Source organism: Stegastes partitus, unplaced genomic scaffold, assembly GCF_000690725.1.
Source record: "Stegastes partitus isolate 25-593 unplaced genomic scaffold, Stegastes_partitus-1.0.2 Scaffold1615, whole genome shotgun sequence".
Taxonomy (NCBI): domain Eukaryota; kingdom Metazoa; phylum Chordata; class Actinopteri; family Pomacentridae; genus Stegastes; species Stegastes partitus.
In genome coordinates this window covers 45,613-57,572 of record NW_007579346.1, presented here as the reverse complement: position 1 = coordinate 57,572, position 11,960 = coordinate 45,613, and the positions used below count along the sequence as shown (strand labels likewise).

The 11,960-nt window shown below is 41.7% G+C and overlaps 1 protein-coding gene across 1 annotated transcript in view; it reads left to right on the top strand.

The window, feature by feature from the left end:
• The window catches only part of LOC103371593 (calmodulin-lysine N-methyltransferase-like), a 62,007-nt gene extending 53,125 nt beyond the window's left edge, over window positions 1-8,882 (top strand). The window contains exon 9 of the mRNA XM_008300965.1: window positions 5,753-8,882. Within this exon, the coding sequence (XP_008299187.1) occupies window positions 5,753-5,851 (99 nt within the window). The 3' untranslated portion in view covers window positions 5,852-8,882. The remainder of the gene's footprint in view (window positions 1-5,752) is intronic.
• The last annotated feature ends 3,078 nt before the right edge of the window (window positions 8,883-11,960 follow it).

Below are 11,960 nucleotides of genomic sequence, written 5' to 3'. Positions count from 1 at the left end.
CACACTCATCCATCCAAATGAGCAGCTGCTACTCATTTGCACTACAGATTAGCTTTCTTCGGCTATATTTACTTGCAGTGGGTGGACCAGAATAGAAGGAAAATCAGAACCGACAGCGGACCACACACACACACACACACACACACACACACACTATGGATTCTCTTTTGCTGTGGCGTGAAACAATCAAAGACGTCTCCACTAAAAGCATGTGTATACATTGTGATGAAACATTTATACACAGGAAAGGAGAATTTCTTTCTTCCAGCTGTTAAAATGTCTGTAGTTTGTGAGCAAACAGCGACTTACACTAAATCAGCTGTTTCTGTCTCAGTCTTTAATTAGACTGTTTATTTTAGAAGACATCCTTTTATCGAATATACATTTTAATTTTGTACTAAAGTGTTTATATTTGGCAGAAATCTAATTTCTAACACATGCAAAAGAAAATAGTGCAAATAAATTAAGCCTTGCAGCTTTTATTTTTTATTTTATGTAGTCCGGTTTATTTTAATCCTTCTTTTATTGTTAATATAACAATAAGAGGAGTGTGAGGAGACTCTGGAGCGTGCTGTAACTTTAATAAATAAGGCCCGAAATGAAGAAACATGAAATATTTGTCACATCTGGGTGTCACCAAGATATTAGTAAGAACCTTTTTCCAAAATCAGGTCATCATTGTATGGGAAATATATGTAAAACCACATACATGATAATATAATTAATGTTCAGTTAACTGGACGAAACCTTTTTACATTTATTTTGTCCATCCTTCAGCATCTTCTGGTTGTAATTATGAGCATAAACAAACCTCATCATAACACGATGCCATCACACTCAATTATCTCCTACTCGTGGCGTCAAGCCGGCAACTAAAAACACAAACTTGCCGCAACTTTAACGCAACACTGTGGTGTCATTTAAACAGGTAACTCCACATGCCTTCATTCAGGTGCTGTGTTTAGTCGTTTTCATCTTCTCATAGCGACTCATAAGCTCCTCCATCTGGCACCGGCGCTGTTCAACATGTACTCCCGGTAGCTGCGAGTGCTGCGGCTTTCCTCGCTGTGCCAGGTTCAACACATGTCAGATTTGATTTGGTTTTGGACTATACCGCCTCGGCCTTAACGTTTGCATGTGTTTGTTTTTTTTCCACCATTCTTTACTTCTCTGGACCTGCAGCTCGCTACGCTGCAGTTTTTCCAAACGTACGCCACACTTTCACCCTCTGACACGAACACACTCGAGGGACTGCCGACAGCAGGCAGGCAGGCAGGCAGGCAGGCCTCGGTGTGCAGCGGCGTTGCGTCTTAAGAACTGTGTGTGTGTGTGTGTTTGTTTGTGTGTTAGAGTGTGAGGCGTGTGCTGGGACGGGCAGACAGGGCTAGCGCGTTATCCTCTTATCCCCACTGTTGTGGAATAGAGAGGCAAGCAGCTGGAGGGACTGCAAGCAGCCTGATAATGCCAGCACTATTTTCTAACCCGCCATCTTAATCTTGTTACTCAAATGGTTGTGAAGAGAGAGTCATGAATTTTAATTTCTCACACACACACACACACACACACACGCTGGAGGAGTGTGTGTGCACATGTGTACATCCCCCGTCTCTCTCACATGCATAAATAGTATCCCCACTGTGTCCATGCACTCACACTCTCTTCCCTTTTTTTTTCGTCTCCCTGTTTCTCTCAGCTGCCCGGCCTCCTCCCTCCTCCTCCCTCCTCCTCCCTCCTCCCTCTCTTCTCTGACATATCTTCCTTCACCCTTCTCCCCTCTCCCTCCCTCTGCTCCCCTCTATCTTCCCATTTCCTACATCACGACCCACTTCTCTATTTATTCAAGCCTGTCCTTCTATCCCTTCCTCTACTCATCTCTCCATCCACCCAATCCCTCATTCTCTGTTTCCTAATCCTAGCGAGAGAGACCCCAGACATCCGGTTCATCCATCCCTCCCTTGTCTCAGAGCCCCCTCCTCGTTTTTCCACCTTGTTCACTTTTTTTTTTTTTTAAGTCGACACAAGCAGGGGAAGAATAATAATACAAAAAAAAAAAAACCGGCTAATTGCAACTCGCTGAGAGGTGGGAACGTGGTGACAAAGAAAAAAAAAAAAAAAAAACAAGGAGGGAAGGGAAATGGAGAGACAAAATGAGAGCACGAGAGAGAGAGAGAGAGAGAGAGAGCTGAGGAGGGGGTGGAAATGGCAATAAAATAAATGACTTGCACCTCGGAAAGAAGAGGAAAAAAAAAAGAGAAAAGATTGCGGGGTTGGTGGGGTGGGGGGTCGGGTTGAGAGCCGATTTAGCCAGCTACCCATGAAGCTGATTAGGCAGCCTGCGATCAGGAGGAACAGCTTTGCTTGTTAAACTTTTCACCTCTGCGAGCTCTCAGCCCTCGCCGTGGTAAGGCCTCCCCTCCCTCCCCATCCCTCCATCTATCGCTTCCTTCTGCCTGGTAGAATTTGAATGTGAATGCTGGCCGTGGTCCCCGTAGCAGGCTTAGCGCTGGTGGTGGTGGTGGTGGTTTGGGGGTGGGGGGGAGGCCAGGCAGCTGCCCCTCCACGCCCAGGCACCCCCTGGGTCGTCTACTCCCGCTCTCCCTGCCACCCTCTCCCTCCTTCTCTGGAGGGGGGGTCACAGGTTCAGCCAGTGGCCGGTGCCTGGAGGGATGGCTACAGGAAGATAACGCACATAAAGGGCAACCGGGGGGGAGGAAGGGAGGGACCTGGAGGAGGCAGAGAGGAGAGGGAGCAGTTTGTTCATGTTTAACTCCAAGCAGAGGAAACAGGGAGGAGATGGTGCGGAGGGAGGATTTCACACTTTCATAGGTGTGAGCGAGGTGTGTCACGACCTCAGGTAGCCTCACACATCACACAGAGCTCCTTATTGACGATATGTTCAAGGCTTTCTCAGATTTTACACCTGGACACATAAAACAACTACTTTTACGATATGTGCTCGCTTTATGACGCTGCAGACAAACATTACAAAGTCATTACATGCACATGTTTGATTGTTTAATATAAGCAGCGTTTGCATATAATTATCAAATGAATTTAAAGTTGACTTTTGAAATGTTGCAAGAAATTTAATAAGAATAATGTTTGCTCAGCACAAAACAAGAAAAAATGTTTGAAAAATTGAAGAAGAAGAAACAAAACTTTGGGCATCTATGGAAGAAAAATGAAGAGAAATGTTTTCAGTTGAGAAAGCTCTAATTAGTAATAGTAAAGTAGTGAATTATTTAGTTATTTGGAAGCAAAGACAACTAAAAAAAAAGGGAAAACGTGCATCAAAATACAAAAACATGGCCACAGTGGACTACTCAAGCAAAAGTTGAGCCAGATTAAACTTTTTAAAACGTCTTTAAGTATTTTAGTCACGCCTCTTGTAGTTATTCTGATGTATTTTAGATTTACCTTTAGTTCTAAATGTCCTCTACAAATATATCTTCCACTGGAGGCCTCTGTATCAGCACCCTGCTGTGTAAATGCAGTGATCTCACTAAAACCAAACGGGGGACGACTTGTTTTTTTTTTTTCATACAGTCTAATGTCAGCTGAATAAAGCGAACGACCTGCTGGGATTCTAGTTTCACTCAGATCCACCTCGGAGTAACTCTGAAGTATAATTGTTCTCCTCTCAAGTTAAAAGACTAGTTTATGACTCCAGCAGAAATGATAAATGTTGTATTTTTGGGATGCCGCGTGGAGCACATTTAAAATTAGACGTCTTGATGCCGGAATAAACTGCGTAAAGCCGCACTGTCAGGATGCTCACGAGTGCCACAAAATAGCCTAATTTGTTGGAAAAACAGCTTGTAATCAGCGTTTGAGTTTGCAACGTGAGTAGGTTTGGGTCATTTGCATAACACTTACACGCCGCTGACGGAAGAGAATTCGGGGTCAGTCTCGGGTTTTTGTTTGTTGTGAAGAGTCCTTTTCACACAGTTCTCTACTATCCTGTTCTCACACACACACACACAGTCGCACACTCTCACATGAGCAGACCCACTAAACTCACTTGCATAAGTCTCTGATCATTTGGCCAGACGCTAAGCGAGCTGATTAGCCGGTGCATGCCCAAACTGCCAAGTCTGCTTAAAAGGGCACCGAGTGGGCACCACATGGGCACCCTACAAAGCTGTGTGTGGTGTGTTTGACAGTGAGAGTATTTGTGTGCGAGCAGGAGTATTTACGTTGGAGCCGGAGCGATCGGTCAATTAGCGGATTCACAGGGAATTAATTGGCAATTATTTCCGATGATAGATTTATTGTTTAAGTTATTTTTTCGTGCTCAAGTGCCAAAAATTCCTGCTTCTCACATGTCAGAGTGGTTTTGGGTTTGTGAGCAGCTGGTTGTGCAGAAGGTTTTGATGGACCTGAAGAAGTTGTGTTTTTGGCTGTTTCTTGAAACCAAATGATTCTTTTAGAGTTTGTTTTATGCAGAGATGACTGAACTGTGAGGTTTAAACCTTGTTTGAAGGTAACAAATATAAGTAGTATTGAATATAAAAACCCATATATTGTTCATATAGGTGTGATTTTGGTTGATTGTGCCAGAAACTAACAATATGACCAACAAATAAGGAATTAAAACTAAACATAATTACGAATCCTGAAATAAAAGTGCTCATTTTTTCCCTACTGACTTGTTTTACTGTTTGTCTTTTGTTTTTAGTTTTAACTCAAGGGAGGATAATGAGCTGCTGTTGTCAGTTTTACAAACTACCTTGATCTAATTTGTCTTGTTGGTGTTTTTTCATTTGTTTTGGTTTTTTAACAGGATTTTGAAGTTAAAGAGTAACTGAGAGAAATAATAAAATTCAAAAAAAGTTCAATTGGAATTTCTAAAAACTGAAGTTCTCAGAGGTATTTTTGCCGTCATTATAAAAGTACACAGTAGGATGGTGTCAAGGATTAACCCTCTGGACTCCAAAGTCCACCAGAGGTTTTAAATGACATGTTATCTAAAAATAAATCAATCAAATTTGCACCAGTTATATCAGCCAGAAACGGTAAAAACAGGAAGAATCATCTGATTTGTACCCTCCTGATGGTCCTTGAAATAATCATGTGTAATGTGCGATTTCATTCAGAAAGATTTTAAACTTCGAAATGTGTCGTTTCATTATAATCACTTCTTTTAATTTATAAAAATGTCTTATTTTAAATTCTCCACAGGTAAACCATTTGCAACAGAGTCAGTGATTTAAGAAATTATAATAATACATTTATTTGTTTTGTAGCGTTGGTAATATATATGGGCCCTTTAAAATGTTCTTCATTTTTAATCCAAGATTTTTTCAATTTTCTTGTTTTTTCCATTTAAAGCAAATAAATTCAACCTATTTTCTTTCTTTTTTTATTATTATTAAAGGCATTATAATTTATTTGTGCTCCAAAGAAGATGTTTTTGAGTTCTTTTGATTTTGGGCCATCGTTGTTTATTTTTCATAAAGCTGCAAAAGTAGCTCTGTGGCCTCAAGGTGATCAATGAGCCCACATTGAATGAAATTGTGGAGAAAAAAAACATCCACAAACTGTTTGAGGTTTTAGAAAATGTAAGAATAAAAGAGGAGAGGTGACATGCAACAAAGAAATGAGACAATATTCTGGTTACACGCTCAGTTTCTTGGCAATCAGGACGCTTAAACTATTGGAAATGTTAATATTAGAGAACATATTCAAAATGAACTATCTCATATGTTGATTGTTTTGTTCGTTCTCACTCGTCGTATTTTGTGCTTCACAGATGCTGAGAGAGGGAAAAGAAGCATATGACGAGAACATCCACTATCCTCTCCTCATCACCTTGACCAAAGGACCTCAACCTGTCAGCCACACTCAGTAAAACCAAAACACGTGAGCCCTCAGCTGAACACAGTACCACTCCACATGTTTGCATATTTAAGGAGAGCCGGTTGTATTCTGACCCGCTACATTTTAACCATCTACCATATGCCAAAAAAAAAAGCTATCAGTATAGAAAACAGTCTCTCGGCCAGTCAGCCCTTTAACCAGTTGGCCAGTAATCGTTGACCAAACACATGAGCTCTAGTCGGCCAGTCGCTCAACCCCTCTGAGCTAACCGGCCAGGTAATCAGCCAGTCCTCTGTCACGCATCCAGTGACCTAATTAACCAGTTATCCAGCCATCATTCCAGCCAGTTAGTTGTTTGGGCGGTAAACTAGTTGCTCAGTCGGTCAGCTAATTCCTCAGTCTGGCCTACTACAGGTGTCAGTTATTCAGTCAGTTGACCCCCTTTAACCAGTCAGTATTAACCTCTGCCACTGTGTTCCTGGCCTCAGCATGGAGGCCAGCTTTAATTCATTAACTGTCACAGACTGTGGAGCGGCTCGCGGTTTCCTCTGTGTTTCCCCACTTTAATTTCTTTTAATACAACTCATTCATCCCAGTCAGAGGTCACTATTAAGAGCTTCTTTTGTGCATTACTTACAACAGTGCATTAGCATATTAGGGCACGTTCAGACTGAGGAGCAATTGTTGCTGCCCAGGAGCTACAGATTGTATAGTACACAGTGATGCTGTCAACGGCAGCAGTCCCCGCTGCATCACACTGTCGTTTAACTTCATACAAATCTGTTGTGGTTCTAATCAGCACAACAGAAGCATGATCTGATTCTATGGTTCCATCAGCGCTTCACTCCTGGTTTGTTAACAAAAAAAAATGCAGCTGATGAAATTCCCGAGCACAGGTGTGTACCTGAGCCTCGGCTTCACTGTGTCCAGTAACGAACGTGGGGCCGACGAACTAAAAGTCAACCGTCTCACTGTTAACAATCAGATCCTGTGGCAGCTGCTAAACGCTGCTCGAAGCTCCGAGTCTGAACCTTCAGGAAGCCTGTTTGTGTCTGAAGAGACGACACGTGCACAAGTTGTGACGACACAAACAGGACCTTCCACATTTACTGACAAGTGACCCCAATACTGTGGACTTGATAAAAAAAACGTATGATATACTGTGTAACGTCTTTTGTGCTTCTAGCTGGTGTGCTTTGCTCAAAGTTCATGCCTGCTGGGTCTATTTTCACTGGAGCTGCTTGCATCTTTGAATGCGATGTTCATTTCTGTACTTGCCTATATTAGTATATTGACATTTTAGATCTTTCTTTTTCTTGAATAATTTTGCCTTTACATGTACACAGCGAAACTATATTTTCCTGTCTGACTCTTTGAAGCAGGAGGAGGATTGTTGTGGTTTTCTTTTTGCTGATTTCTGCTATTTAGAAAACACAAATACAAAGATGACAGCAAGTAAAATGCAGCCACAGAGAATCTATTAATGAACATGAATGTGCATGTCAAAAAAAACAAACAAAAAAGGTCTCCAGATAATATCTTAAATGTGGCTGCTGGAAAAACAATCTGCTTAAACTTCAGTGGACATGATTTCAAATTGATCATAGTTTGAAAGTCCCTCAATCTCCCAATAACCTCAATCATCAATCAGACCAATTGCTTCTACGTTTTCCTCCCTCTTGCAGTTTTTTTTTAATCAAATCTACATTTTTTTTCTTTTTAAACTAGCTGTAATACTCAGGTCTTTCCTCATGCATTAGCTTGTTTCCTGTATTTTTTCTTTGCGTTGTTAGAATAACAGCAAGTGTCAGTGAGTGCCGCTATAGCCTAAACTTGTACCTATAGTGTACCTTGTAGGGTGTTTCCATGTTTCACTGTGATCCATTGCTGTACACAACAGCCAAGAAGCTATGCAGAATCTCCCAGTGGCTGCTGTTTACATTCCTCATGCTAGAAAAGAAAAAAAATAATCCAGAAAAAAAATAGTGTAACTTCTCAGAAAGGTACATGAAGCCAGTACTGTCAGAGGTTTCAGTGCTTCGAGGATTTATATTGCATTGCGAAAATGTTCCCCATCGCAACGGTTTAGTACTTACTGTATACATTTGATATACGCGGGCTACTATATCCTCCCAACTGTGACTGTGTGCAGTGACCTCATCACTGTCTGGTGTGACATCGCTAACAGTAATGCCATTTTATAAACACTCCAGCATCGGGCATCGCTGTTTTTTTTAAAACGCTGCTTCCCGCAACATCACTGCCTCTATCGGTGGCAACATCTTCGCCCGGTGAACCGTCGACCTGCCGCGATGTCACAGCTTCACAGCGGTGATGCCGTCACTTCCCTCATCGTGATATCAGTGCTTACTGCACACTGTACACCACTTCTCACTGTGACGACAGACAGTCCAGACAAACCCAGCGTCGCTCGCAGGTGGCCACGTGGTCTTTATCTGGATTTGCTGACTAATATCATTAATGGTGAGAAATCTAACGGTTGGCGTGGAACACAGACGAGGATCTGTGCCGCAGCTCGGGCTATAACACAGGAGTGCTTTGTTTTGATGGATTTGTGTCACTGTATTATGGGATGTCTCAGCTTGGTTATGATTTAGAAAAATTCTTTAAAAATGTTGCGGGCCATGTCCACACTCATTCAGATCAGTTTCACTCAATCATCAAAAAATAAAAGTCCAGTAAAACGGATCAAACTGAAGCTGCTTCTGTAGCATTTCTCCTGTGCAGGGGCATTTAAACAAACATTAATGCACAGTTATTATGAAGCTTGAAGGCCCAGGTGTTCTTTTAATAGCGTGGTTTCATTTAAGAACATTTTTTGATTTGAAGATTTTGATGAAACAAGAAAGATTGTCCAGTGAAATATTTCAGTGTTTGTCCGCTCCGGTGTGGACATGGCCTCGTGTAGTGAGTTCCTTCATTCAGTGTATCAAATCCCCTCTGCTTCACTGTAATGAAAGTGGGTTGAATGTTGTTCCTTTTTCAGTTTGTAGGTGGGTGATATTTTTGTGAATGAATAAAAGAATTAATTCTTAAAGAAATCTGGGCTCATGTCTTGAAATTTGCTCATTTGAAAACACCATTTTTCCATTAATAAAAACCTGTTTATTGATTACCACATAATAAATATTTAACTAGTTTAACATAATGCTTATTATAGGGGGCCGGACGACAAAGGTGCTTGCAAAAAAAAAAAGTGTCCCATTATTAAGGATCCAGTGTTAAATGCTCACAGATGTAATAAAGTTTTCTTCAGGCCCAGATCATCTGTGGCCTGTGTTTCGAACACAATGCCCTCCTGCAGGCTAAGCTGGTTCCAGACAAGGTAACACACACACATATGCGCTCACACACACACACACACACACACACACACACATATCAAACCCAGTCAACAGTCTACCCTTCCACTGGAAGAAAAGAGAGAGGGATAAAGGAGGGAGGGAAGGCAGTACACAGCAGCTAATCCTGCAGGCTCACTCTTCTGTTTATCTGTCAGAAGAAGGGAGGGAGAGTTAGTAGAAAGGAGGGGGACCAGCGAGGCCTCCTGATCTGTCTTTTGATATTTTAAAGAGGTCTGTTCTCTCCTCCCCAACATTCTGCTGAAGAGGCAGAGAGCAGAGATAGAAAAGGCTGCAGACAAACATACAGGGAAGGAGAGAGAGAGAAAGACAAAGGCTGGGAAAAAGACAAGAAGGCAGAGGAGGAGGAGGAGGAGGAGGAGGAGGAAAACAGAAATGGGACAAGACACGGCGAACGACTGGAAGTGAGACAGCTGGAAATGAGGTGAAAGTAGATCGAAACAGCGGGGAAAAAGCTTCAGCCGTGAAAGAAAGGAGAAGCTGACTGAGAGACTGAGATTGACTGGCCGAGTGAGTGATCGAACAGAGAAAAAGAGAGAGACAGAGTGCTCCCAGCTCGACACAAGGGCCCCATTAACTTGACCACTTGCCCTTTGCACACAAAGGCAGGGCCGGCCCACTGCCCCTCCCACCCAATTATCCACGATTAGGCTCAGTGCACTGTGTCAAGATGGAGAGGGAAGGAAAAGAGGAGAGGGGAGAAAGGCGAGCACAGGGAGGAGGAAGAAGGGGAGAGAGGGAGAGAGAGAGAGCGGCGACGACGACGGGAAGAAAGTGAGGAGTGGATGATGAAGGGCAACAAAATTGTTGTTCGAATACATTCAGTGTTAACGTTTTGATTGAGCACCCTCCATGCAAATCAGTCCTCTGTGAGCTGTTGTGGCGGCGCAGGGAGGCCAACACGGTGGAAACGTCCACTGCTGGGATTTGAAATGTTTTTTTATTTGCTTGTGTCTGTCTGTTTAAAGTTTGTTTAATTAATTTGTGTGTTTTATTCTTAACCGAATGTGCCGTCAAAGTGCTGAAGGTGTATTCGTCAAATACTTCTCTGCTGCTTTTTTTCCTTAAATCTGCTGTGATCCTTTTTTTTGGCCACTTTAGGTGATTGAACATAATCATATTATTAACTTAAGGGCAGTTCATGCTTTTCATGTCCACAAAGCGTGAGATCAATTTCATTATCCACCTAAATAAAGTGGTGCTTAAATAAATGTTGGGTGTGTGGAGGTCAGGTGAGAAGATTTTCCGTCATCCACACGTTTTTATATATTTCATCATTACAAGAGTTGAAGTAGTTGATGCCAAACTTTAGAGCTGCTTTGATTTAGTAGAAGTCCTAATTTCTCCAGATGTCCTGGTCAACACAGCGCTACATCGTAATCTGTACCCAGCTACTGTATCGTCATGTTGAGCAGCTACATCCATGTTCTGCTGTTTCTGAGCATTTACCTGAAGTTGGGTTCTTGACTTTGTGACCAATTGAAATCCAATATTCACTCTACTTTGACCTCTGTTTTGGTCTCCACCAGTTCTCCACTATTCTCCCCTTTGTTCACCAGTTAGACAGGACTCATACATGTTGGGCTTTAACAGTCTCGCTTTTCATTCTCTCTGAATACATAATGCATTACTGAACTTAATTGTGTGTCTGTTGTTCTGCTTTGCTTGCTGTAGAAAGTTGAGAAAAGTTAACTGTATAAAGCTGCAGGTTTTTGCTTTTATACAATGACGATCATGCCAACATAGACATCCACCAAACATCAGGTACGCCAACCTGTTCTCATTCCCCAGGGAGTCCGATGCTGCCATTTTGTCAACGTGTACAGAGAATAATGTTTGTGTTTCATGTCATTTGCTGTTTGTTTGGGTTTAGGCACCAAAACTATTTGGTTAGAAACATTAGAAAAGATCATGGATTGGATTAAATTGCAACTTTTCACAACTACAAATCAAACATTTCATTACCTAAGAAGACATCAGCAGAGAACATCTGGCTACAGGATCATTGTGTTTATTTCTGAAAAATGATGTTACTTGATACCCAATGTCTTCAAATGTTAGGCTAAAGGGTCCTGACAGCAGCAGTATGGGTCACTTTAGAAGTGGGACCTGGATCAGTTTTTAAACGTTCATGCAACGTGAACTTGAACGCTAGCTTTCTTTGTCTGTTGTTTGGTACTGAGCTGTAGTTTACAGTAGGTTTATGAGAACCTGATGTTAGAATCAGCTGCCTTCATGAACCACAACAGTCGTGGGATGTAAAACTAACACAATGAGCTGAAAAAAAAGCTCAGGGGAACTGCAGAAATGGTAAAGTCCCTCTCCCATCATTGATTTAACCTAAAAAAAAACTCCTCTATGTGTATCAAACTTACAGATTTCTAAGTTTTTTTTTTCTATGAAAATAGCCCTCCCTTGCCCTAAATAGCCTAAACTCTCCACTGTTGCTGTTTCATATCTATTAAGTTCCTCCATCTCTCTTCAATTACCTCTCCCCCCTTGTTGCAACTCAAGCACACCAGCTCACCTACAACTCTGCTTAAACACAGTAAAACTACTGTTTTATACACAACACAATGACAACTAAGAACATTACAGTTATTCAATCATACAATTTTGAACCAGAAACTGACTCTGAAGATGATTAATGATATAAAAAGTCCTGTTCTGCAAGTTGATTGGATTTGTTAAAACCCTAAAGGTCCAAAACCACATATATGTATTTTTTGGGGGCTTGTTGCCTTTATTTTAGAGCAG